Below are 26,644 nucleotides of genomic sequence, written 5' to 3'. Positions count from 1 at the left end.
CTTCGTTTTCTCTGGAGCTCTGTTTGAGAATGACTGCAAGCAAGTTTTAAAAATCTAATGCACTGCATGGTGTTTTTGCTTCTCAACCGATGTGCTCTTCCCCACACACACACTCTTTAGCATTCTTATCACTACATAATCCTCCATTTGGGCAACTGTGTCATGAGGCTTTTACTGCCATAATGAAGGTTTATTAAAGGAACATGAAAACAAAAAATTGTCTCCTTCTTGGGTTTTGAATTTCAAGTGATTTGGAAGAAAAGCTGAAAAGCTAGGCTACCTGGATCCAGAAATGGGAAAGGCAAGGGGGCATGTGCAGGAGACCAGAGCCAAGCCATCAGGTCATTGCTGAGAAGGGGACCTTGAGCCTTGAGCCACTCCAGAACAAACATTAGGGGGACATGGGAGGAGAGCTACAAGTCAGAGAAATTTAAGAGCAAGGGGATCTGTGACCCACTTTCTCAAGAGAGAGTCCAGGGAGTGAGTGAGACACTGGGTTACCCCTCCACCCAGCACTGAGAGTGAGAACAAGCGTCTGTGTGGGTGTGTAGGCAGAGAGCCTGAAATAGCCACAGGCGGTCGGCAGAGACTGCCCTGCATCCTGGTGCAGGGAAGGGGGAATGTATTCTGAGCAACAGGAGAAGAGAGCCGGTGGCTGGAAGGGGCTGCACGGTGGGGACCAGGCAGGCACCCCTTGGATCTGCTGACAACCAAAGGAGAGATGGGATTGGGCATTTCTTAGTAGATGCCAGTGAGGATAAGGGAAGATACCTAGGACCAGACACACTGCATGCACACACGCACACGCACGTATGCACACACATGCACACACAGGACTTGATGCTGCCTAAGTTTTCTAGAACTTAATAAAGAGGACTACAGAGACAGGGGAAGAGTAAACACTTAATTGACTGCAATTAAGTTTTCGACATCCAACAGAGTCGGAGTTCATACTAGCAATTAATTTCAGGTTTAGAAGATGAAGAATGTTATTTTTCTTGTACACTGCAAACAAAAATGTAACCAGTCCTCCGACTCCAGGATCCCTTAGCTGCGGTGACAGGTGGGAGGAGGTAAAGAGGGAAAGGAGGGAGGGGATTCGGAGACCGCTGCCCGCTGCTTCCGGGCTATGGGGGTTGCATCACCAATGAGGTTCATCGTGGCTCTAGGCATGTTTACTACTCAGCAAGGCTGTCAGCCAGAGAACATAATTGATGTGCACAGAGCCGGCCTGTTGCAAGCTCATGGTGCAAGGGCCTCTAAATCAGGGAAAGGGAATTGGGCCTCTGCCAGTCATGTACCTTTTATGCTTTCATGTGGACATCAGTCAGACCCTGGTTTCCATCTGACAAACCAGGAAAAATAAAACTGTCAGAATCCAGGCACGCTCTTTATTGGGACTGTTAGCTTGGTAATGGAAGGGAATGTTATTGCTCGAGGCATTTGCATAATATCTATTGATCAACCCTCCCCAAGCTCCTGTTCTTCATGCTGGGTTCTGGCAGTGAGGGAGGACTGTTCCTCACGTCACAGCTTCTTCACACTCAGGCCAGGCCACCGTCACTAACACAGTTCAAGAATAGGGCCGCAGCTCTCCATTTGGACCCAAAGAGAGGCAGCCTCAGGCTGGGGCAGCCGTGTGAGACTGGGAGTTGAGGCAGCTGAGTTTTATTTACAGCTCTGCCACTACTGTGCTGTGTGACCTTGGGCAAGCTGCCAGCCCATTCTGTTCCTGTCTGCATTCTACACTGCCTAGAATCCCTCCATTAAAGAGTCCCTCCTGGGCCGAGGTTTCATGCCCCCATTAAAATGAAAATGCTGTTGAGAGAATAAGTGGCTTCAGCCGTTAGCCCTGGAGAATTAGTTGTCAGATTTGTTTGCAACGGAGAGGGTCCTTTTTGGTGGGCTGAAGTGGGGAGGTGGGGGGAAGAACACTAGCCGGAGGTTGGGACTCTCTTGCCCTGGAGCGGGGTGGGGGACATAGAGAAGGATCCGTGTGAGTCATTATAGAATGAATCATAGACACAGGTCTGGGAGACATAGCTTGGGTCATTGCACCCATCTCCCCACTGTGCCTGAATCCCTGTCAAATGCACAGAGGATCTTTGCATAATCCCCTCTAGTAATGGGGATAAGCTGCTTGAAAGCTCCAAAATATCACTGAGAAAAGGCCCTTAGCCAGCCACATGTTAATCTTAATCCTAATGCTTTTCCCAGGTGACAGCCCTTAAAGGAATGCATGACAGACACACACTAAGGTCAAGATTGTGACCTTGAATCTTTTCTTCTAGATTACTTTTGTCCTCTCCTTCCTCTGCAATGTGTGCATCCCAACAAAGCCGGGCCCCCTTGTGGCCAGTCTCAGCCTGATGCCCTGTTCCAAAGAAACACCCAACTTCAGTCTTAAGGAGAACTCTCAGAGGAAATGGCATTTATCAGTGGGGATACATTGCAGGAAACCTAGCAAAATGTCTGAAAATTCCTCTCAACTCATCCGTTTATCTCTCCCAAAGTCTCTCTCAGTTGCTCAGAATCTCTTCATTCTCCAAATCCTAGGCTCTCTCTTCCCAAAATTTCTTCCTAAATGTTCCAAGGAAAGAAGGAAGGGAATAGAAAGGGAAGTCAGGAAAAGAAAGAAAGGAAAAGCTTACATTATTGAGAGCTGTTATGGTCCAAACACTTATAACATTGAATCTTGACAAAGTAAGTATGTATACTTGTCTCAATTTTATAAGGCAGCAACAATGACCCAAGATGTCTAGGTAAGTTTCCCAAGGTCACAGAGCAATTAAGTGGCAAACAGTGGATTCAGATAGTGACTATATCACAGGCCAAACCTAATCACACTCAAAATAACTCACATCCTCCTGACTGCTGGAGAGCCAAGCCCTGAGGACCCAGCCATGGAGAGTTGAATAAGGAGGAAAGTACAGAAAGGACAAGCTGCTAATCACAGTTCGACCCAGATTATGAAAACTGCTCCAGTTGAAGTTCAGTTTCATCTCTTTAGGTTTTTTTTTAGGGACACCTGGGTGGTCAGTCAGTTAAGGGCATGACTCCTGATTTCTGCTCAGGTCATGACCTCAGGGCAGTGAGATCCAACCCCGTGTCTGGCTCTGTGCTGGGCATGGAGGCCGCTTAAGATTAACTATTTCCCTCTCTCTCTGCCCCTCCCCCGACTCGCACATGCACACACACGCACAAACACACACTCTATCAAAGAAGAAGAAGTGGGGGAGAGGAGAAGGAGAAGAAGAAGGTTTCCTTTATATTCCAAGTCTGATGAGAAGTTTGCCTCCTAAAAATGGAGATTTGTTGAATGTGTAAAATGTAGGCCCTCCCTTAAATCTTTTAAGAAGATTCTTCCTCTGCTTCCCCTTAATCTTTTGTTTCTATCTAATTTTAGTGTCTAGAACTCGACTAGGGGAACAGAGCAGGCTGTTATGAGCCTTTTCCCTGGTCTAGTTGGAAAGATTAGTAAATACAATGACACACAAGATGATAAATGACAACAGGTGTTTCATACTCCCATGCCTTCACACGTACTGCTCTCTTGCTCTGATCTCTCTAGCAAAACGCTGGTCTTTCTTCAAGATACAAAGCTCCAGGGGCACCTCTGTGAAGCCTGCCTCGTCCTCTTGGTTCCTACCCTAGCAGATTTGATCAGTCACCCCATCCTTTCTACAGACACCATGCAATAAATTATTTCACATGCCTCCTTTTGCCACTAGAATGTGAACGAGTTGAGGACAGAAATGGAGTTTGCTTCCTCATGGTATTTCTAGGACAGGGCATGGTATTTGAAGTCCAGTAGGCAGCAATCAATAAGTTCAGACCGATGATCACTTAAGGCCTAGATGAAGTGACGCAAATCAGAGTCCTTCGGGGAAGCAAGGTGGGAACTTCATGGAGAGATAGAACTTGCAGTGGGTCTTAAAAGATGAATTACAGTTGAGGTTTCTGATGCTGCCAAAACTATAGGAGAAAGTCACCAGCAAGGGGGACGAGACAGAATAAAAGGCCAGAAATACAAGGATGCCTTCCCATGGCTTCCTGGTGACCCTGATTTCAAATAACCCATCCTGTTGTCAGACATTGTTACAGCTTCAGAACGAGGAACACAGTTTCACAAGAAAAGATGGATGTTATTCTGTGTCACAAACCAGGCCCAGTGCTCATCATGAACAGGCTTAGGACCAGGGCTGCCCAAAGGGATACCTAGATTTTCAAACACAAAGAAGGTATGAGGTGACGAAATCTGGATCCCAACCCAACACCAGGAGGAAGGCCCAGCCATCTTGAAGCCCTGAAATTCACTTTGACAGTTTAACAAACATTGGCAGAAATCTTGCCAGGTCCAGGAATATTACGCAGCATCCGGCCTCCTTCCCATCTCCTCTGCTCTTTCTTCCTTCTCCTGAGATCTGCCTTTGTAACATATTGTCAGCTGGATATAGGTCTAGGCCCATCAAAACTTGCTTTCAGGGTTTTTAGGGCGAAAATACTCGATATGATAATATCTGTGATGATGGTTACATTTTATTATACATTCACCCAAACCCCTAGGATGTACAACACCAAGAGAAAACCCTAATGTTAACAGTGGACTTTGGGTGATTATGATGTGTCCGTGTAGGTTCATTAATTGCAATAAATGCACCACCCCGTGGGGACTGAGAATGAGGGAGGCTGTGTGTGGGGGCGGGCAGGGAGTGGATGGGAACTCAAGTCCTTCTGCTCAATCTTATTGTGACCCTAAAACTTGTACTTCTGCTTGATTTTATTGTGACCCTAAAACTGCTCTAAAAATAAGGGTATTATAAAACAAAACAAAAACTTCCTCTCCAGAAATAAGAAGAAAGAAAGAAATACCCAAAATATACCCGTGCAGACGTGTTCTTACACGTTCAGCGACCAGCTCTGGATATTCTGTTTGATGGTAACTGCGGCTGCTACCAAGGAAGGAGCTGAGTGAGTGGGAGTCAAGAGTAGGTGGAGGGTGCCTTTCTTATTTTCAGATTTTATTCTTTATATTGAAATACGAAATCTAATCCTGTGCACACATTATAAATATCAGTTTAATGAACGTTCACAAACTGAATTCCACCAATGTAACCAGCACCCAAATCAAGAAACAGAGTACCGCCGGCTTTTCCCAACCCCCCTCCACCAACCTGTAGTCCTCACCCCTCACCTCCATGGAGGGAAATCCCAGAGGCCAAGGTGTCCTTCACCTGATTTTATACTTTACCTACATGGAGCCTTATGAAGCCTTATGGTATGTGTGCTATTTATGTCTGGCTTCTTCTTTTTTTTTTTTAAAGACTTTATTTATTTATTTGACAGAGCACAAGCAGGGGGAGTGGCAGGTAGAGAAAGAGGGAGAAGCAGGCTGGGAGCCCATTGCGGGACTCCATCCCAGGACCCTGGGATCATGACCTGAGCCGAAGGCAGCAACCTAACCAACTGAGCCACCCAGGCGCCCCTATGTCTTGCTCCTTTTTCACACAGTGTTCTGCTCAAGAGATCTGTCAACATTGTTACACTTATTGTAGACCCATCACACTCTTACCTGAATGGCTGCACCGTGGGCATATAGTACAGTGTACTTCTCCATTCTACCGGGGATGGGCATGTGGGTACTTTCTAGTTTACAGTTATTATGAATAGTGCTGCCTTGAACATTACAGGACACTTCGTTTTGTGAGACATTTATTTTTGTTATTTGTCCTGCTTGAGTCACAATTAGTGTGCTTGTGTTACTTAAAAAAAAAAAAAATGTCTGTAAAACACCTTCCAGGGTATTTTCATTGAGATCAGAAAATGAGCTTCTTCCATCCTGACAAATAGGCAAGCAAAATAATAATACTAATTAATATTTACGGAATACTCACTCAGCCATCTCTTTGCAAAACAAACAAATGAACAAAAAACTATTTGCATATAGTTTCTCATGTAATCCTACCAACTGCCTGAGCTATAAGACACTTGCTCTCCTCCCATTTTAGACCCGTGGAACCTGACGCCGAGAGTGGTTAAGTGCCTTGCCCCAAACCAGAGAGCCAGTCAATGGAGAGGCAGGTGCAAAGCAGGGGCCTGCCTCCAGAGCTTTCACTGTCAGCCTCCAAGTCCTCTGTGTCTGAGTCCACAGCCTGGGCGTCGGGGCAGGGCTGGGCACTCAGGAACCTGTCAGATGGGGTGGGGGAGGCTGGGGTTCTCCGACTGCAGCAGCATACACTGGCAGCCCAGCCCAGCCCGGCCCAGCCCAGCCCAGCCCAGCCCAGTGTTCTTTCTCCCCCTTCAGGTCCTCATTAATCAAGTGCTTTGAACATGAAAGAGAGTGAGATTGGATTTTTGTTAAGATGGAAGAATCTGTTCCCATCTGGTACTGTCACAACTCTCCGATGTCAGCCAGTGGGGAGCACTTCAGGTGCAATCTGCGTGGCAGTTTGATAATTCCCCAATACCGAAAGATCTGGCAAAATCACAAGTAGTCTGGATCCACCAGCACTTGGGCGTAATGGCAGGATCTGGGGTCTCAGGTCTAGAGAAGGGTCAGCCAGCTTTTTCTAAATCTTTTCAGCTTTGGGAGCTCCCTGAGCTCCATCAGCGAGCTCTGCTGGTGTAGCAGGAAAGCAGCCATGGGCAATGTGGGAGCACACGGGCCTGGCTGCCTTCCAATACACATGTGGATCCTGAAATTGGAATTTCATGTACTTTTCCTGTGCCACAAACCGTTTTCCTTCTTGTCATTTCATTCGATCATTATAACATTTTAAAGGCCATTCTTAGTTTGAAAGCTGTACAAAAATAAGAGACTAGATAACCTGGCTCGGAGTCCTGGCTCTTGGGTTTATCATGTGTGTGCCTTTCAACACATTACTTACATTCTCTTGGCTTCATTTCTCTCTTGGGGAACTGAGCAGAGCAGGTGGCATGCATTCAAGGCCTCCCTTGTGACTTGCACTGACACGTGTGCTTTCTGTGCCTTGCTTAATTTAGTCCTCATAATGACCACAAGATGCAGAAATTATACTGTTGCCTTTTGGGGGACAGTTATGGTGATGGAAAGAGGTTACCTGTAGATTATGCCTGACCTGACCTCTCCTGTTTATGGAGGTTAATCCTTGTCACATACAGAAGTCTCAGGTTGGTTCGCTGATAGTGTTCCTGCTTCTCTAAGATTCTGTGATTTTTCTGAGTGTCTGTGGTTATACTTCACCTTAGTCTGAATGATTTCATCTAATTAGAATTCTTCGATTCAATTAGTAATACATAAACGTCCAATTTACGCTACAGATTTCACTAAACCCAAAGATGAATGCGAACTCTCAACAGTCACTAATTCTATTGATGTGTACACTGGCGAGCCTGGCGCAGATACACTCATGCAAATGCTGCATTAAATGAACTAACACATGTTAAATAGCCCCACGCAATGCCTGGCACAAAGGTCGTCAGCCAAAATTTGTCTGTGCCCTCCTTACTGGCAAGATCAGACTCAGAGAGCTATTTTTTTGGGAAAGGTGAGCATCACCTGGAAAGATGAGGCCAAGGCCTTACAAGATACACTGGAACAAAAAATCCTCTTCCAAGGGTCCAGTGCTCTGAAACCCAGCATGCTCTCTTGTTTCCAGACTGATCCCTGGATCTGCTTTCATCAGTCACTTACTGGGCAGGGCATGGCTTTGTTCCACTCTGCTATTCTAGGACCCGACGGTGGCCCAAATCCTCCAGCTTCCTTCTGACCCTGTGATTGGCTCCTGCTACCGCACTCTGCTTGCTTGATCCTATCTTCTGTCCTCTGAGTTTTGGCTCCACCCCCCAACCCCCGCCACTCCTGACTCATCACAGACAACTCGACTTTGCCTTAAAATATGAAGCAGCAGTTCAGACTCTTCTAGGTAGCTCTGACCTTGAACACCTCACCTCGCTTTATAAGTGATCTCCCACTGGAGGAAGTCCTGGGGCATTTAGAAAGGTTTGGGCATTTGGAATTATCACACAGTCTGGGAATGTCACATTTCCTGCATTGCACAGCACAGTCTAGCCCAACAAAGATTTGCCCCATAAACAGTATCTCTGCCAACAAATAATGGTCCTAGCTCTGAACCATTCATCACAACTAGTATTTCTTTGTATTCTATTCTCTCGAGTACTGGCTTGATTGTATTCACCTTGTAAACCAATCAGTTAATTTAATCAACACTGTTTTCTTAGTGGATGCCAAATGTATTAAATTAACACAAATTAATGAGCATGCACTGTAGAAAATAAGATAGACAGTCATTACTGTAGATCTAGTTAAACAAAGCCTGAACCTCCTATTTATCAATTTTTTTAGAAAACTATTTTCCAGAAAATTGGGTAGGAGTTTGGGACTGGGCTGGCAGCTAAGATCTTAGATTATGCAAAGAGGCAGCCTTTAAAGACTATCCCTAGACAATGAATGGTCATGTGTCCCTTCCTGCCCTACCTCTTGTAGCAAGTTGGGTTCTTTGGAAGACAGATGCTGAACAAAATAAGGCACGCAAAAATGGATGGCGAAATGTAACGTGTAAGAAAATAAAAAGGAAGAAGCAAGATTGGGCAGGAGGACCCATCAGAACATAATGGCAGTCTTACAGTTTCTGCTAGCTCATTATAGGATTCTCATGCTAGATGGAAATAAATGACTAGACCCTTCTACCCACACCTTGCTCAGTCATTGGCAGGACTTGTACTACAAACAGTGTGATCTCAACTAGGAAGCTGAGGTAGTCCCTGAGAAGTCTAACAGTGGGAGGATGCCAGCAAACCACACTTCTCACAGCTGCACAGGAAGGTCTTTCTTCAAGAGGGATCTGAGCAGCCTATCTGTGTCTGCCTCACGTCCATATGTATAAGCCTGTGCCCTTTTGTAGCAGCATGAAATGAGAACCAACTATTTCTTGTTGCAATCTCCTACTTGCATGCCAACCTGCTACAACTCAGCTGTCTCTGGGCAAGAATTGCAAAGAAAAAAGAAAAGACATTCAAAGAACTCATCTCTTAGATAACTGCAAATGGAACTCTTCTCTCCTTCACTTGCACTTTTAACAATCCAAGACCATTGATGGGATTGATGGAAGATCATTCTTACTAGGAAAACAAACTCTCATTAGAGGAGGAGACAAGTTGTCCATATCTTACATTTTTATACTCAGAGTCATGTACTGCCATGCCTCAAGAAATTTCTCTGTAAAGAAGAGTAAGGAGGAGAAATAGTAGTCACTCGATGCTTTATTTTCGCTCACTTCAAGGAAACATATGCTTTTGCTAAACCTGATATTTACACATATGAGTATAAGAATTCTTCACCATCCGGCAATAACCAATGACCCATGCTAGCCAGTTGGCCTCATGTAATGGGATTCTTGTCTTCTGCACACAAAGGAAGCAGAGAATAGGTTTTAGGAGGATTGGGGTTCCATTAATTATATACATGATTTTTATTTGTTTAGTGGACCAATGGAAAAAGGGAGACACTAGTGGCATTTATGACTTATTAAGACTAGATGAAAACCTCGGAAAGAGCTTTCTGTGAAGAGAGTGGTCTAATGAGAATGGATGTAATGGTTATTTACCTAATTGAGCAATAATGACGGAGGTGCAGGCCACTTTCCCAGGATTAATAAAGAGCTGGGGAGTTGACAGTTTGGGCCATTAAGCTCAGCCAGTACTTAATCTTGGCAAAGGGCATGGTGCCAGGATCATATTAGTATTATAAAATGAGAATAAAACTTAGAGAAAGAACTTACTTTTTTGAGAAATAATTTTAATTGGCAGTTAAGCACCTGACATCAGATTGGGCAATGCAAGTTTCATCATGAAACAAATTTTCACATAAAGTCTTCAAATCTTATTCCAAAGAAAGGGGGGTGAAGAGAGAGACAATGACCCTTAGCAATATCAAAAACATTTTCATGCACAACCACAAGCAAACAATTATCACCTCCCTTGGTTTAAAAATAAAACAAACAATACTAAAGACATGGAGTTGAGCTGGGAACATTGTATACCCTGGAGATTCCCTATCGACATTGCCATCCACAGTGTCCTCCAGGAAACCAGGGAGCCTCCCATCCATAACACCATAGTTGAAGATAAAACGTTGTCAAATATGTTGAAGTATTCTTGAAATTGTTTGTATTCAGTGGTCCCCTTATCCAGTGTGACAACTGTTCACATGTTACTCACTTGTCAAGAAAATTACTTGGTTTGCTAAGTATTCGTTATTCCCATAGTTCTATTCTGAGTGGGAAAGTATGAACATCAGCCAAGAGCAAGTAGGAATCTAAGAAATGGTGCTTCATCTTGTTCTCTATGTGAGGTGAATCTTACAAGACTGGCCTCAAATTTTTGAGGACTTTACAAATCTGTTTAGTTCGCCAACATTTCCTTCTTTATCTTGAAAGCACTGAGTGTCTTACAAGACACCTTGAAAAAGGACGAGGCTCTAAACATGAGTAAGGCACAGCCACTGCTAACCAGGAGCTTACAATCTAGCAGAGATCTCAGAGTCTAGAGCACTGTTCTAGAAATCTGCATAGGGATAGGGATGCCTGGGTGGCTCAGTCAGTTAAGCGTCTGACTCTTGAATTCACTGTAGGTCATGATCTCAAGGACATGAGATCCAGCCTTGAGTTGGGATCTGCACTGGGCATGAAGCCTGCTTAAGTTTCTTTCTATCCCTCTCTCTTTCTTTCTCTCCTTCTCTTAAAAAAAAATTTTTTTAATTTACAAAAAAAAAAAAAAAAAAGAAAGAAAGAAAGGAAGGAAGGAAGGAAGGAAGGAAGGAAGGAAGGAAGGAATCTGCTCCGAGATCAAAATTTCCAATCATATCCCTCCTTCAATCATCTTGACTCTATAATCATTACCTCAATCTGCTCTAAAGGAGACAGTTAATGAGGTTGAGTCTTCTCTGTGAAACCATCTCTGCTGAAGCAGCTGATCCAACAACAGTGGGAACAATGTCGTCATTCATTTCAAGGAACGTTACCAAGCCCTTACCATATAATAAGATGTTAGGGTGTAAGACATGACAGTGCATAAATAAATAATCTTTATCCTCTCATAATACAGCAGAATCAGAGAGAAATACAAAGAATACATGTGTTAATGTGTTATAGGTGCTTTGATAGCAAGGCAGGGAGACGTCCAGAGAAGGCAATCAGCCAATCCCAGTAGTCAAAAAAGGTTTCAAAAAGAAGGTGACCCTGACTAAACCTGGAGGAGTTAGGATATCTACCTTTAGGTAGAGGTGCATAAAAAAACTACCAAGTCAGGGCGCAACATAAAGAAAGGGGCTGACAGAGTGAACAACCAGGAATGGTCAAGGAACACTAAAGGATTCCCATAGAAGGTCTCTTGGCTGCATCTTCTTCATGCCTTGATGGGCTAAAGAACACTCTCCATTCTTCCTTCTAATACCCTGACTAACTAGCACCCATGACTAGCAGGATAGTCCCTAAAAAGTCAACCATTTCTGCTCCCACCTCTTGGGTTATATGAGTCACAGGTGTTTGTTCCCAAACCAGCCTATGCCAGTTGTACTCATTATTAAAATGATATAATTAACATAAACTATGTTAAAGAGTTGTTGCTTCTGTGAAAATTAAATTGGATATTTTGGAAAGGCTTGACTTTTTTTTTCCTGAGTCACTAAAAGAAGCAATAGAATTAAGCACAGGGTATGTAACTATAAAAGAATGAAAGAGGATTATAAAAATCCCTACAATGAGATTCTGCCTCAAATTGCTTTGCTGGTATCTCAAGTTCTCACTCCAATTTAAAGAAAACAAAACTGGAAATCATAAAAGATGCATTATGGATATATTTTATGCACACAAAAGCAAGATGATGCATAAAATCAAATAAAAGTCTTGGCCCTACATTAAAGAAATGATAAATGCATGCACATTAATGTTTTATAATCAAATGTTTTAAGATGGTTTTGTGTGTGTGCTTCCTTTTTTTAACCAACGTTGTGATCAATTAGCCAGCTGTCAGTATTAATGTGCTGGTTGAAAGAGTTTCTCTTATGGTATGAATTTACCGTAGGACAAGAAAAGATCAGACCTAATAGGCAGATAGGAAGGCTCCAAACGCCACAATTTGTAGTTTATTCTGTAGATCAGGGGTTGGCAAGATATAGACCTCAGTCCAAATCCAGCCTGTAGCTTATTTTTATAAAGTATTATTGGGACACAGCTGTGTTCATTCAGTTAAAGGGTTGTCTATGGCTGTTTCCACTACACAATGGTGGAGTTAAGGAGTTCTTACCAAGATGGTGTGCAGGTATACATGAAGGTATAGTTTATGCCTTCAGCAAAGGCATGAAATCATGCCCTTCTGCTCAGTCGCTTCTCTCAACAAACACCTTAGGCCACTGTGGAACCACATACTGTTGCCCCAGAACCCAGGGAAAGACATAGAGACAACCAGTAAGAAGGCCTCCAACTCTTGGGGATGAGGACAATAAATGGCTGGCCCAAGATACTATACCAATTCCATTGAGAGTCACCCACCACTAGGGGAAGGGTATAAAAGTCTCTCCCACACAAGACCCACCACAGATCTAAGGCAGAAGTTCAAGTGCCATGGTGGGGAAGGAACTGGGACCCTGAGAAGCTCCCAAGCCCAAGACCCTGGTGCACAGGTTGATATAAGACAAAGGCTGAGTCAGACAAAGGAGAGGCTTCCGACCTCCAGCTTAGCGAGCCCTGAGCAACAAGCAGCAGCCATGTTCATGAACACAGCTGCAGAAGAAAGTAGAGACCGGAGCACTAAAACCCTCCCCACCCCATCTCCCACCCTGACAGTACCCCAAAAGGAATGTGAAGTGTAGGGGCTATGGATGATCATAGCAACAACATTGTTAACCAGTAGGAAGATGCAAAATGGGAGCCATGACAAGAGACCACAACACACCTAACCCGATGACTAAAATAAAACATACTGACCATACCAGGTGCTAACAAGGAGAGAATATATCTCTCAGACATTTATTTTTGGTATGATCACTCTGGAAAACTGTCTGGTAGTTTCTCGTGAAGTTCAACGTATACTCATCCTGTGGCCCAATAGTCTTACTCTTGGGTAATTACCCTAGGGAAATGAAAACTTCCATTCACATAAAATCTTATACATGAATATTCATATCAGCTTTGTCTGGAATTGCCAAAGACTGGGAACAAGCCAAATCTAGAGAGCTTATCCTCCTGTATTCTCAAGAGCCACCATACCTACTACGAACACCCAAGCCAGGACTTCTCCATCTGTCTCACACTTAAAACACCAAGTCCTCCTTATTTTACCTTATAAAGTATATCTCAGATCTGCACCCTTCTCCCTATCCCAATTTCTATTTGACATACAGCAGGTACCACTTATCTCTTTCCCATACTTTTGCATGGTTTCCTAACAAGCATAGTGCGATTTAGCGTTGGACCTCCCAAATAGATCCCTCAATGGTGACTAAAGAAATCTATTTGAAACAGGTGTTTGCCCCACTTCAACATTCAATAGCTCCCACAGTACACAGGAAAAAGTATAGCTCCTTTAACTGGCACACAAGACCCTAAAAGGACCAACTCTTGTCTTCCCAGCCCCATATCTTGACCTTGGAAGCTCCTACTTCAGACTTTAGCAATCACAAATTGATGTTTCACACCATAACTGTTCACGCAGTCAGCCCTGCCTAGAATTAGTGTCTTTCACCTGGTTTCCCCCTGACCCATCCTTACTGACGCTTTAGGGTTCAGCTCAGCTGTGCCCTCATTCCTTTTTTTTTTTTTAATTTATTTATTTATTTGACAGAGATCAAAAGTAGGCAGAAAGGCAGGCAGAGAGAGAGAGAGGGAGGAGGAAGAAGGCTCCCCACTGAGCAGAGAGCCTGATGTGGGACTTGATCCCAGGACCCCGAGATCATGACCTGAGCAGAAGGCAAAGGCTTAACCCACTGAGCCACCTAGGTGCCCCTGTCCTCTCATTCTTGACTTCTTCCCACTCCACCCATATCCGTGCTCCAACGGGGAACCCACGCTCAGATTTCTGAGAGACCATCAGAGAAGCCATAAAACCCGCAGTGAGCCTGTTTTGGGTTTTCTGAGTATTGCAGTTTCCTAGGATCTCTCACTGAAGAAATGGGGAAAAGCAGGAGTAATAGCATGGAAGTGATTAAGCCTTTGAAGTGTACCCTTGGTTCCCAGGGTCCTGTTAATTACCATTTAAGAAAGGTTTATTTGTAATGTATTCAATTACTTAGGTAACTAAATAGCTTTTTACTGATCAGTTAGAGCAGCATTTGCTTAATAGCCACAAAGGCTGGGCCCGGGTTTCATTGATAGATCTGGGCTTATCTCAGACTGAGCTGGGGGGTGGAGGAAGTCTTATCGGAGTACATTATAATTGTTAATATAATCACTTAGATTTAGAGAAACATAAGTTTAGGGATTTCCCCCATTATTCTTTAAAGAATAAGTACAACAAAGGAGAAGAGCCAAGGAACTCCAATGTCCATTTTATTCATTCTTCCAGTTGATTCCTGAGAGGAAATGCTTCATGAGATTTCTACTGATCAGGTTTCTACTCACAATTCCCAACACCCTGCTCAAATCTGACCTCCTCAGCACTTCTCTAACTACCCAGGACCACTACAAGATTTCTCTAATCTCCGACATTTTTGCTGTAGTTCCCATGTGCTTTGCCAGTGGTCTAATGGTTATCTACAGAGAAACAAAAAGGAAGAGACAGAGGAGCATAAGACTGGGAGGGCCAAAACCATTTTGTTGTAGCCCCTGCGGTGTGAATGGTCAAGGGAAGCTCCTGGAAAAGGGGATATGTCAGCTAGATATTGAAAGATAAATAAAAATTCAACAGACTGATATATGGAGTGAGGCAATTTCAAGAAGAGGGAATTCATATCTGAAAACACGAATGTGTGATCACTGGGGTCTTCAATATAAAAATGCCATGACGGTATCTGATAAGAGGTAAGCAAGGCCAGATCCTAGAAGGTTTTAGGTTAAGCTGGGCGCTATCCTGTTTATGGTGAAGATCCAGAAGAGGAAGACTTACCATCACAGTTCTCTAAAGGAATAAAGGCAAATTCTATGGGTGGTGGGGCCCTATAAACAGAGAGGGGCAAAACAAAAATCAGGGCAGCCAGGATAGGGAATGGGAGGAAGAATCATGCCTATATACTGAGGTCTCAGGACTATACGAGAACAGATAGAACAAGAATTAGAAAGGAAGATAAGAAAAGGAAAGGAAAGAAAAGAAAAGAGAAAAAAAAACACCACAGGCACTGTGGTAAAGACTGTGGACACAGTCATCCAAGTCTGGGTTACAAGCCTGGCTTTCCCTCTAATTTGTTATAAAACATTCAGAAAGATTCTAATCACATTTAGTTGCCAATCTATAAAACAGGAAATGTACCTCACAGTTTTTAGTTAGATTAAAACGTCTTAAGATACTTTAAATACTTAAAATATTAACAAGGATATAATGACTGCTTAGTAACATTCCTTAAGAGCACACTCAGTTGTACAGAAACCTGGATTAAGAGTAGTAATTCTTCAAACAGCGAAGTCAACTCTAGTTAGGTAAGATGTCACCATGAGGGACAGCTGGGTGACAGATATGTGAAAACTCTGTGCCATTTCTGCAACTTCTCATGAGCTTTTAATGATCTCTAAATAAAAGTTTAATTTTTACAAAGCCATAAATGCTTTTGACAAACCACAGTGACAATTTATTGGATAAATATTCTCTGAGAACCTATATATATCCTACCTACTCTGGACGATGGTTTCCCTTCGGTTCTCATTCTCCAAGGTTCACAGATATCATTTACCAAGTGACAGTGTCATTTCAGTTTTCATTACCCCTCTTTTTTTTTTTAAGATTTTATTTATTTATTTGACACACACAGAGAGAGAGAGCATAAGCAGGCAGAGTGGCAGGCAGAGGTAGAGAGAGAAGCAGGCTCTCCGCCGAGCAAGGAGCCCAATGCGGGACTCGATCCCAGGACACTGGGATCATGACCTGAGCCAAAGGCAGCCATTTAACAGACTGAGCCACCCAGGGCATACCTTCATTACTCCTCTTAAACAGAAACACAGCAATAAAAATAAACTATTGGAAATGGAATTATGAATGGCCTACTATAAAACTGAAGTTTCTTTTGCTGTTTAGCTGTTCAGCTGAGAGCCTGAATCCAACCAAACACATACCCTTTACTTCTAAAGTTCTGCCCAGTCCTCTGAGTAGAGTTGCACAGAAACCACAGTCCTCTCCCATAAAGGCTAGTAGTGAATCTCAACAAAGGCAGGATTTGAATTTTGATCTGAACAATTTCTAGAGGGTACAGTTCATTTGTCATCCAAGACAGAGTTGATACTAGCTTTGTCTTTGTGCCACCTGAAGCCAGGTGCACGTCTCCATGACAAGAATAAAGATTCAATTTCCATCCCTATCACCCTCCCACCATGGCAGGACAGGGCACCCAAGAGCCTGAATAATCTGTCAGACTCTTCACTGAGGGCATGCTGCAATATACCTGGCATCCCTAGCTCCATTCACTAATTACTGCTGTCAGTCATAACTTGAGAAATAAATTGCCTGTGTTCTACCCATAATCTTCCCTTTCTTCATTGTATCAACCCAGCTTTGCTGAGATCACAACCAATGACTTTAGCTACAGTGGTGACTTCTCATCTTGACTGCTAGTCCCTGCACAAAAGAGTCCTTGTGGCAGCAGCCATCACTTTTAGTTCAAAGGGACCCTTGTTATGTCCCGTGGCAAGTTTGCACTTCCTTTTGGGACTAGGACCTCCAACCTGCAGAGTAGAGAGGTACACAAAGTGTCCCAGGGGTTCTTTGGGAGTAATGTCTCGTGAAGCCATTCCTGTCTCTAACCCTTGGTTATCAAATGTATGTCCGCCTCCTATTAGTAAACACAACATGATAAAGAAAGCCCTGATTTTTTGCATACGCAGCATTTTGAAGGATGGCATTCCATCCTTTCAGAGTGCCATTAGGTTGGCACTTTATCTATGCCTTTAGGAGACCACCCCAGGGCTCCAAGAAGACAGCTGCTGCTGGAGGGTATACTATATGATATAAACTGAGGATTCTATGATCAGTGGTTCAAGCCTATATCTGCTTCACTATGAAATGGGTCTCCTGATCTGATATTATGTTGTTTGGCATGCCGTTCCAGTTGAGCAATCAGAAATCCTCTAGGGATTGGTGAATGGTGCTGACTACAACTCAGAGGTCAGGGAAGCAAGCTCACCCAGAATAGGTATACACTGGGAAGATGGAGAGCTTTCCCTTGCAGTATTGAAAGGATCCAGTGTAGTCAATTTTGACAAGGTAGCAAATTTGTCTTCTTAAGAAATAGTGCCATATTGAGGCTCAGTGTTGGTCTCCGTTGTTGGTAATTCCAAGACAGTCAAATACAACAATAGCTAAATTGACGATGATAAGGGGTAATTCATCATGTTGTCCAAATGTGTAGTCTTACTGTCTGCCACTATTATGAGGAGCCTAATATGGAGTTATTCCAACTACCAAGTATGTCAATACAAATTAAACCCCCAGGGATGTGGGAAGTGAACAATGAAAGGTCTGCAGATCTAGTGAACCATTCTACTTCAACTAGGATTCTATTTGTTACCTGGCCCCATGAGATTCCATGCTTGTAGTGGGGCCATAATGACACTTCAGTTTTCCAAGTGTCAGGTCAACATAGACCCTATGTCTAATAGTCCTCAAAACGTCTATATATTCTTCTTTCCCCAGTGCACAGCCATTCAAATAAATGGCCATAGGTCCCTTTGAGGAAGGACTAGGAGAATTATTACAGTTCATACTTACTATAGTTCTACAAGACCTGGCTTTATCACCCCCTCTCCTCTCATCCACTCTGCCTTACAGTAGGAGGCCACCACTGAGCTTCTTTGTAATGCTGGTTCCTCTCACCATTACTTTCTTCAGGAATGGTGTGTCTTCTGAGCCCTTTCATGCAACATCATTCTCTGGCGGATCTTCTTGCTTCCCATAATATGTCCATTACACCATGGCCTTTTTGTTCTTTTTTTATACCGTCTGCCAGGGCAACTCAGACATTTCCATTTTGCCTAAGAAGGACCAACATTTCCTCCAGACTTCTAAGTTACTCTATCAAAGAGTTTGCCTTGCCTCTTGGGTCCTTGATAGAGTGTTATATCCCATTTCCAAGAAAGTGACCTTAAGTCGATGAATTCTGGCCTGTCCTAAGTCCCATCCCTGTCCAACAATCAGCAGAGAATCCCTCCATCACTGTTTTGAGAAAGATTTTGAATCACATGATCAAGTAGTGATAGCGGTCATGGAGAGGTGAGAGGGAGCTTTAAGACATATAGTATACTTTCACATTTCTGATGTAAACATCTGCTCAACTTACAACCTATAAGTATATAAATGAGTAAGGACAACCACAGGAGCATAAAGTCTCTGACCTTGGTCTCAAATCTTGGCCTCAGTTCCTCTGTAGTTTAATCAATGAAGTTAATTAAAGTGATAGATCATGCACTTCACTTTTTCTAGGGACTGGTGTTGAAGGGGGAAAGGAGAAGGAAGAAAAGGAAACTGGGGTGGGGGTTGGGGAGAGTTGTTGATGATAGGGAGGTAACAAGATGTCAACACTGTAAAGTAACAGATAGAAAAAGGGGGACTTTGAGGGACTTCTTGAAGATAAATAATTTCCTTTTCTCAATTTTGTCCTTATTGATCCTCACACAGTCCTTGTTTGGGTAGAGATCTAAACCCCCTTAAAACTCTTCTTCTGGGACTTAAAATGTCAACTGTGTGGTTACCAAAGTCATTTTAGTCATTACCAAAATCCTTCCAAGGTGGATCCATCTAAGTGGTAACAAGCTCCAATAAGTAAAGTCAATGGACTCTTGTCTTGCTTTACTTTTCCTTAATAGCCATCTGATAAACTGGGGCAGGAGGGGGGGAATCTCCCCAGGAATTCATTTCTACTATGGCAAGGCTGGAAATTTGAAAGAGATTCAAATTAACCACTTGTGTGTTTTTGTTAGACTCCTTCACAGGTCTGATAAACATCTTGACAGACATCATTTGGCGATTCACTGGAGATTTTCTGGCACCTGATCTCGTCTGCCGAGTAGTCCGTTATTTGCAGGTATGTCACGCCTTACAAACGTGATGAAACAAACTGACACCAAGATTAGGTCTTGGATTCTTCATAAGGAAAATAATATAGAACCCAGCACTTCTACCCAATAAACTTCTCGCTTTCTTCCAGTTGGAAGGACAAGAATAATTTGTAAGATTTTTGGTTTTTTGCTAAAATAATAAACATACAAATAAAACATAAGTAGCATTAGTAAGAATATAAGTGTTCAGATTTCAAGTATTAAGTAAAATTTTGGAGTCAACATGAAGGTCTTTGACATACTCTGGCTGTCTTGGTCCATTCAGGCTGCTGTAACAAAAATGCCGCACAATAGGTAGCTTAGAAACAACAAATATTTATTTCTCACACTTCTGGAGGCTGGAAGTTCAAGATCACTGTGCCAGAAATTGTCAGACCAAGTGCCTTCTTCCAGGTTGCAGACTCCAGATTATGGCACATGGCAGAAGGAGCAAGGGAGCTCTATGGAGCCTCTTTTGCAAGAGCACTAATCCCATTCATGAGGGCTCCACTCTCATAACCTAATCATCTCCCAACAGCCTCACCCCCTAACACCATCACAATGGACATTAAGATTCTAACATGTGAATTTTGGAGGGACACAAACATTCAGAGTATATGTAGCACTGTCTAAACAATCTTCAGAAAATTTATCAGTTTTCTTTTCTTTCTTTCTTTCCTTTTTTTTTTTTTTTTTTTTTTTGCCAATTTCCCCCACTCAAATTAACACAACACCGGCTACTGTTCTTTTTGAAAAACGTTGACAGATTGTTAGAAAGTAGGTATTATCTCTGGTTACTTTAACTTGTATTTCTGGTATTACCACCGAAATTGGACTTTTTAAAATATCTACTGGCATTTGAATTTCTTCTTCTTCAAATTATCTGTTATTCTTTTTCAATTTTTTTATAACTGAGATACTTGTTTTTTTCTCAGTTATTGATAATATCTATTTTCAGATTGAAGACATTTACGCTTTGCCTGTTGAATATGCTTCAATGTAAAAATTATAAATGCAAATATATATACATATATACATAAAATATATGGTATAAAATATTACATATGTGTCATGTACATATATTAGTAATATATTATATATGTATATAATATGGATTAAGGCACATCAACTAATTATAGAAAGAATGAACTGTTTCATAACTGGTATTAGGATTGAGGTGCTGTTTCAGAGCTGTTACAATTATTTTCCATTAATATATTTCTATTTTTATGCCCATACTTCAGGTCTAAATTACTGTAGCCTTATAAAGCACAATGCATTTTTGGAAAACCTTATCCTACAAGATTCCATTTGTTAGTAGAGTTTTGTAGAATCTTTGCAACTATATTCATCCATTATTTTAATTTGTTCTATCATTTTTAGACCTTGGAAATGGAGTTACTTCATCTCCAGAAAATGGACAGAGAATAGTTACAATTAAAAATCTTTTGTGCTCTGAACATAATCTTGAAAGTTTAGTAGATGTGAAAGAGCCCTGATTACTATCTGGAACTGGTATTTTTTCAGGGATAATTTTTTAAAACATATTTTAATTTATTATTTAAAAAATTTGCTTCCTTTTAGGTAGATGTTATCAATTGCTTATTCTAGAAATTGCTGAGAAATAAATTATGCCAGTTCTCAGTGTTAGAAGCAGGGATATGGTTGAGCTAAATAGCTATCAGTTGAAATAAACTAAACTATCAATCAAATTGACCTAATTGGCATTTATACAACACTTCATCCAACAAAACAGAATGCTTATTCTTATCAAAATCACAGGGAACATTCACCAAGAGGAATTACATACCACCATAAAACACACTTTAACAATGTAAAAGAGTGGAAATAGCACAAAGTATGCTCTCAGACCCAACTAGAATTAAACTAAAAATGTATAACAGGAAGATAGCTGGCCAATCTAAATGTTTTAGGAGATGAAACAACATGCTTCTGAGTAACATGTGGGTCAAAAAAATGAAAATATAATTTATCATAATTTGTAGGACAATAAAAACAGTGCTTTTGAAGAAACATAGCATTTAATTTCTTGTATTAGAAAAGAAAAAAAGATCTAAAATTAATAACAAAGCTTCCCCCTTAGGAAACCAGAGAAAGCAGACCAATGTAAACCTAAAGCAAGCAGAATGTTTTAAATGATAAAAATTAGGACAAATTACTAGATGAAAACAGTAATTCAATTATGAAAAATCAATGAAACTATAAACTGGTTCTTCAAAGAGATAATAAAACTGATAAACTTCTTGCCAGGCCAAAGAAGAGTAGAAAAGGGATGACACAAATTACTAATATCAAAAATGAAAGAGGGGTCATTATTACTGATCTGGTAGATAATAAAATGATAATAAAGGAATTTATGAAATACAAGTTTGATAAATTACTTGAAATGGACAAAATCCTTGAAAGACACAATCTGCCAAAACTCACACAAGGAAAAATAGATGACTTGAGTAGGTCTATATCTATGAAACAGATTGAATTGATGATTTATAATCTTCTAAGAAAGAAAGCACCAGGTCCAAATGGGTTTACCGGTGAATTCTACCAAACATTAAAGGAAGAAATTATACTAACTAGTTTCTTTATTTTTTTTTAAGATTTTTTTTATTTATGAGAGCGAGAGAGTACATGAGTTGGGAGGGGGTAGGGAGAAGGGCAGGGGGAGAGGGAGCAGCAGACTTGCTCCTGAGGAGAATCTGATGTAGGGCTCAATCCTAGGACCTTGGGATCATGGCCTGAGCTGAAGGCAGACCTATAACCTGCAAAGCCATCCAGGCTCCTCTACTAATATGTTTCTTAATTTTTCTAGAACATAAAAGCAAAGGGAACATTTCTTAACTCACTCTATGAGTCCACATTACTCTAACACCAAAACCAGACAAAGGCATTATAGGAAAGTAAAACTATAGACCAATATCTCTCATGAACAGAGATATAAAAATTATCAACAAATATTAGTAAATTGAATGAAAATACTTATAAAAAGAATTACATACCATGACCAAATGGAATTCATTCCAGGTATGCAAGGTTCACCATTCAAAAATCAATTAATGTAATTCATTAAATCAAAAAGTTGAAGTGAAAAAAAATGTATATAATCATTTTAATAGATACAGAAAAAGCATTTGCTAAAATCCAATATCCATTCACAGTAAAAAGTCTCCACAAACTTTTCATAGAAGGCAATTTCCTCAATTGGTAGCTGCAAAAAGCTACTGCTAACCTCATACTCAATGGTGAGAGACTGGATGTATCTTTCCTAAGATAGGGAACAAGGCAAGGTTGTTCCCTCTCATTACTGCCATTTAGCATCATACTGGAAATCCCACCCTACTCAACCGGACAAAAAAAGGAAATAAAAGGCATACAGATTGGGAAAGATGAAATACCTGTTCACAGATGAAAACAAAACAAAACATAGAAAATCTGTGGGCTTATTAAGTGAAAATAAAAATAACAAGGTTGAAGAATGCAGTATGCTTTTATATACTAGGAATGAAAAATTTGAATTAAAATTTAAGAAGCAATAACCATTAATGTTAGCACAAAAAATATGAAAGACTTAGGTATAAACCTAACAAAATATGTGCAAGATCAGTATGAAGGAAACTATAAAACTTTGGTGGGAGAAATCAAAGAATATCAAAGTATAAAGATAGGTATTCTATTTTAGGAAAATGCACTATAATTAAGATATCAATTTCATTCAAAACAACTTATAAATTCCATGCAATCCCAGTCAAAATCCCACCAAGTTATTTTATAGATACAGACAAACTCTAGAGTTTATGTGGATAGGTTAAAGACACAGACAAGCCAATACAATACTGAGGAAGAACACAGTTGGAGGAGATACTACCTTATTTCAGACTTACAAAAATGCTATAGCTACATCAAGACACCATGATATTGGCAAAAAAAATCAACAAATAGATCAATGGAACAGAATAGAGACCCCAGAAACAAATGCACACTAAAAATCAACTGATCTTTGACAAAGGAGCAAAGACAATTCAATGGAGAAAAGATAGCCTTGCCAAGAAATACTGCTGGAGTCATTGGTATCCAATTAAATAATATTAATGATCATGATGATGATCTGACTAAAGACTTTACACCTTTCACAAAAACTAATTCAGTATGGATCATAGACTTAAATGAAACATGCAAGGTTATAAAACTACTAGAAGATAACGTAAGAGAGAATCTAGGGGCCTTTGGGTTTCTCAATGACTTTTTACATAAAACACCAAAAGCAACATCCATGAAAGAAAAACATGAAAAGTTGGATTTTATGAAAATTTAAAACATCTCTGCAAAAGACACTGTTAAGAGACAGAAAAGACAAGGCACAGAATGGCAAAAAAATGTTTGCAAAACACATACTTGATAAAGGATTTGTATCTAAAATATACAAAGAGCTCTTAAAACTCAACCCACTTAAAAATGAGCAAAAGATCTGAACAGACACTTCTCCAAAGAAGATAGAACAATAACAAACAAGCATATGAAAAGAAGCTCACCATTGTATGGCATTAAGGAATCCCAAATTAGAACAACGAGATAGCATTAACATAGCTATTAGAATGACTATAGTCCAAAAAACTGATGATGCAAAATGCTAATGCTGTTTGCAGGAATGCAAAATGGTACATCCATTTTGAAAGCTATTTTGGCAGTTCAATTTTATAAAAATAAAATTTTATAAAAACAAAATTGAACATACTCTTATCATACAATATAGCAATTACACTCCTAGGTATATACACTCCTAGGTATAATGAGTTGACAACTTAAAATTAACACAAAAACTTAACACAAGAATGTTTATAGCAATGTTATTCAGAATTGTCAAAAATTAGAAGCAGGATGTTCCTCAAAAGCTGAATGGATGAAAAAAAATGGCTACATGAGTATGATTACAACCATATGACCTTCTGGAAAAGGGAAATGATGAAGACCATAAAAAGATCAGTGGTTCCTAGGGACTTGGAAGGATTGAATAGGTAAAGCACAGAGGATTTTTAGAATAATAAAACTTTTCTGTATGAATGGTGGATACATGATATCATGCATTTATCAAAAACCCACAGAATTATACAACACAAAGAATAAGGCTTCATATAAAACATTGATTTTGGTAATAATGTGTTGATATCAGTTCATCAGTTTTAACAAATGGATGCCAATAATAGGGAAGGATGTTAATAATAGGGAAAACTGGGGGAAAGGAGGGTGGGACATCTCTGTACTATCTGCTCTATTTTTTCTGTAAAACTAAAATTGCTGTAATAAATAAAGTATATTAATTTTTTAAGTCCAGGGATCCTCCTGTACATGGATCCAATCTGGTATTTTTCTAAATAAAATTTTTCTAAGTTTGCTGCATTCAAGTCTCACTTCTCTGGAAGATTTTCCTTAGTTTTATATTTCCTAGGTCATTTTTGTCAGAATTGAGGGGTGGGGTAGTGCGAATTCAGACATATGTCCTCAAGCTGCCATCTGTTCTCCAAATGGTATCCCATATGTTGTTGATGTGTAGAATTTTCATTGTTGACATTTATGAATTGACTATAATTGTACTTTGATTTCCTTCTTGACTCAAGTTAATTACAAGGGTGTTTAAATTTCCAAGTGGTGTTTTAAAAAAAAATAACATGGTACTAATTTCAGCTTTTATTGCTTGTTGTTTTAAATATGCAAATTATATAAGTTGTATAATTTTGGGAATCTATTGAGGGATTTTTTTTCTTGGTAGTTTAGTTTAGGACCAGTTTTGAAATGGTTGCCTAGATATTTTACAATAATGTGTATTATTTTTAAAAGGTGTTTAAGTTTTCCATGTATTATTATGTTTTATTCTTTTAAATCTTTAAACATTTTAGTTATACATATTTAGTATTATGTTGCTTGTCACATATAAGTTTATTAATATTCTATCACCATATTGCATTGTATTTTTTTTAAATAAAAAGAATCCATTTTTCTCATGTAGTGCAATTTGCTTTGAATTTAATTTATCTGTTAGCAGTATTGTATTAAATGCCTTCTTTTGGTTTTAGTTGTTCTGTATGCCTTTGGTCATCGTTGTATTTTTTAAACTTTGATAATCATTTGGTGTCAGAGGTTTGTTTTCAACACACTAAGCAGTTAGATTTGGGGAAGAACTTTGTACATAGTCTTTGTTTTAGTCAAGGAGGTTAAGCCATTTATATTTATTGAGACAAATGGTGTTTGGTATTATTTAAATCACCTCATTTTAATCTTTTTGGTTAATTTTTTTTTTCCTATTGACATGTTTTTTTTCTTTTCTATTTGGTTATTAATTGTGTTAGGCTGAAAGATGCCCCCCCACCAAAATCCAAATCCTAATCCCTAAAATGTATGTATATTGCCTTCTATGGCAAATAGGGACTTTACAGATGTAATTAAATGGGGAGATTATTCTGGATTATCTTAATGAGTCTAAATGTAATCATATATATCCTTTATAAAAGGGAGGCAGAGGGAGATTTGACAGACAGAAGAGGCATTGTAACCACAGACCCAAGATGTAATTGGTATAACCACAAATCAAAAAATGCTGGCTATCACCTGAAGCTGAAAGAGGCAAGGGAGGAAACACCCCCCCACCCCGCCCCGCCCCGCCCCCAGAGCCTTTGGAGGGAGGCTGGCCTGGCTAACACTTTGACTTTGAACTAGTATACTATAAGTGATTTTGCACTTCTGGTCTCTAGAAATGTAAGAGAATAAATTTATGTTGGTCTAAACCACAGGTTTGTGGTAATTTGTTACAGTAACCATAAGAAGTTAATAAATTATTTTCTCCATTTTTATTTCACTATCATAGCTTATCTTTAATTTTTAAATTGAGTATGTCTCTATCAAAATAAAAAACAAAAGAGGTGCCTAAAATGTCCAAATGGAAAGATATAACTTGATTCCTTTCCTTATACTCTCTCTTCTCCCGTTATACTCTCTTCTCAACTCCCCAAATTTTTCCCTGGAATGTTTCCTAAATAAATCCATAGTTATTTTGTAAACATGTTGCGGGAATTTTTGGACTCATTGCTTACCAGAACTGTTATTATTCAATCCTGTCCCTCTTGTAGAGTTCTTAATTTTGAAACAATGCTCAATCAGCAGAAATATTTCCTCACAGAAGATTTTGCAGGAGATTATGTGATGTTATGCTTTCTTCTTTCTTATACATATAAGTAAATTATTCTGTGCCTTGGCACAGAAATGATATTTACAAAATTCTTGGATCATAATTTTTCTTTCAAAACTCTGAACATGTTTTTATGCTATTTTTCTGGCATTTTATTTTTGTAAAAAAGAGGCACGACTATTTGAAATGCATTTCTTTTATGTAACCTTTAGTTTTTTTT

General features: G+C 40.1%; 1 protein-coding gene across 1 annotated transcript in view; it reads left to right on the top strand.

Moving 5' to 3' along the window:
• NPSR1 (neuropeptide S receptor 1) overlaps positions 1-26,644 on the top strand; it is a 154,176-nt gene that overhangs the window by 84,540 nt on the left and 42,992 nt on the right. The window contains 1 exon segment of the mRNA XM_032876278.1: positions 19,113-19,216. Coding sequence (XP_032732169.1) covers positions 19,113-19,216 — 104 coding nt within the window.

Source organism: Lontra canadensis, unplaced genomic scaffold (assembly GCF_010015895.1).
Source record: "Lontra canadensis isolate GAN:19392208 unplaced genomic scaffold, GSC_riverotter_1.0 scaffold2, whole genome shotgun sequence".
Lineage (NCBI taxonomy): Eukaryota > Metazoa > Chordata > Mammalia > Carnivora > Mustelidae > Lontra > Lontra canadensis.
The sequence above is the reverse complement of the archived record's forward strand: the minus strand, read 5'-3'. Positions and strand labels throughout refer to the sequence as shown.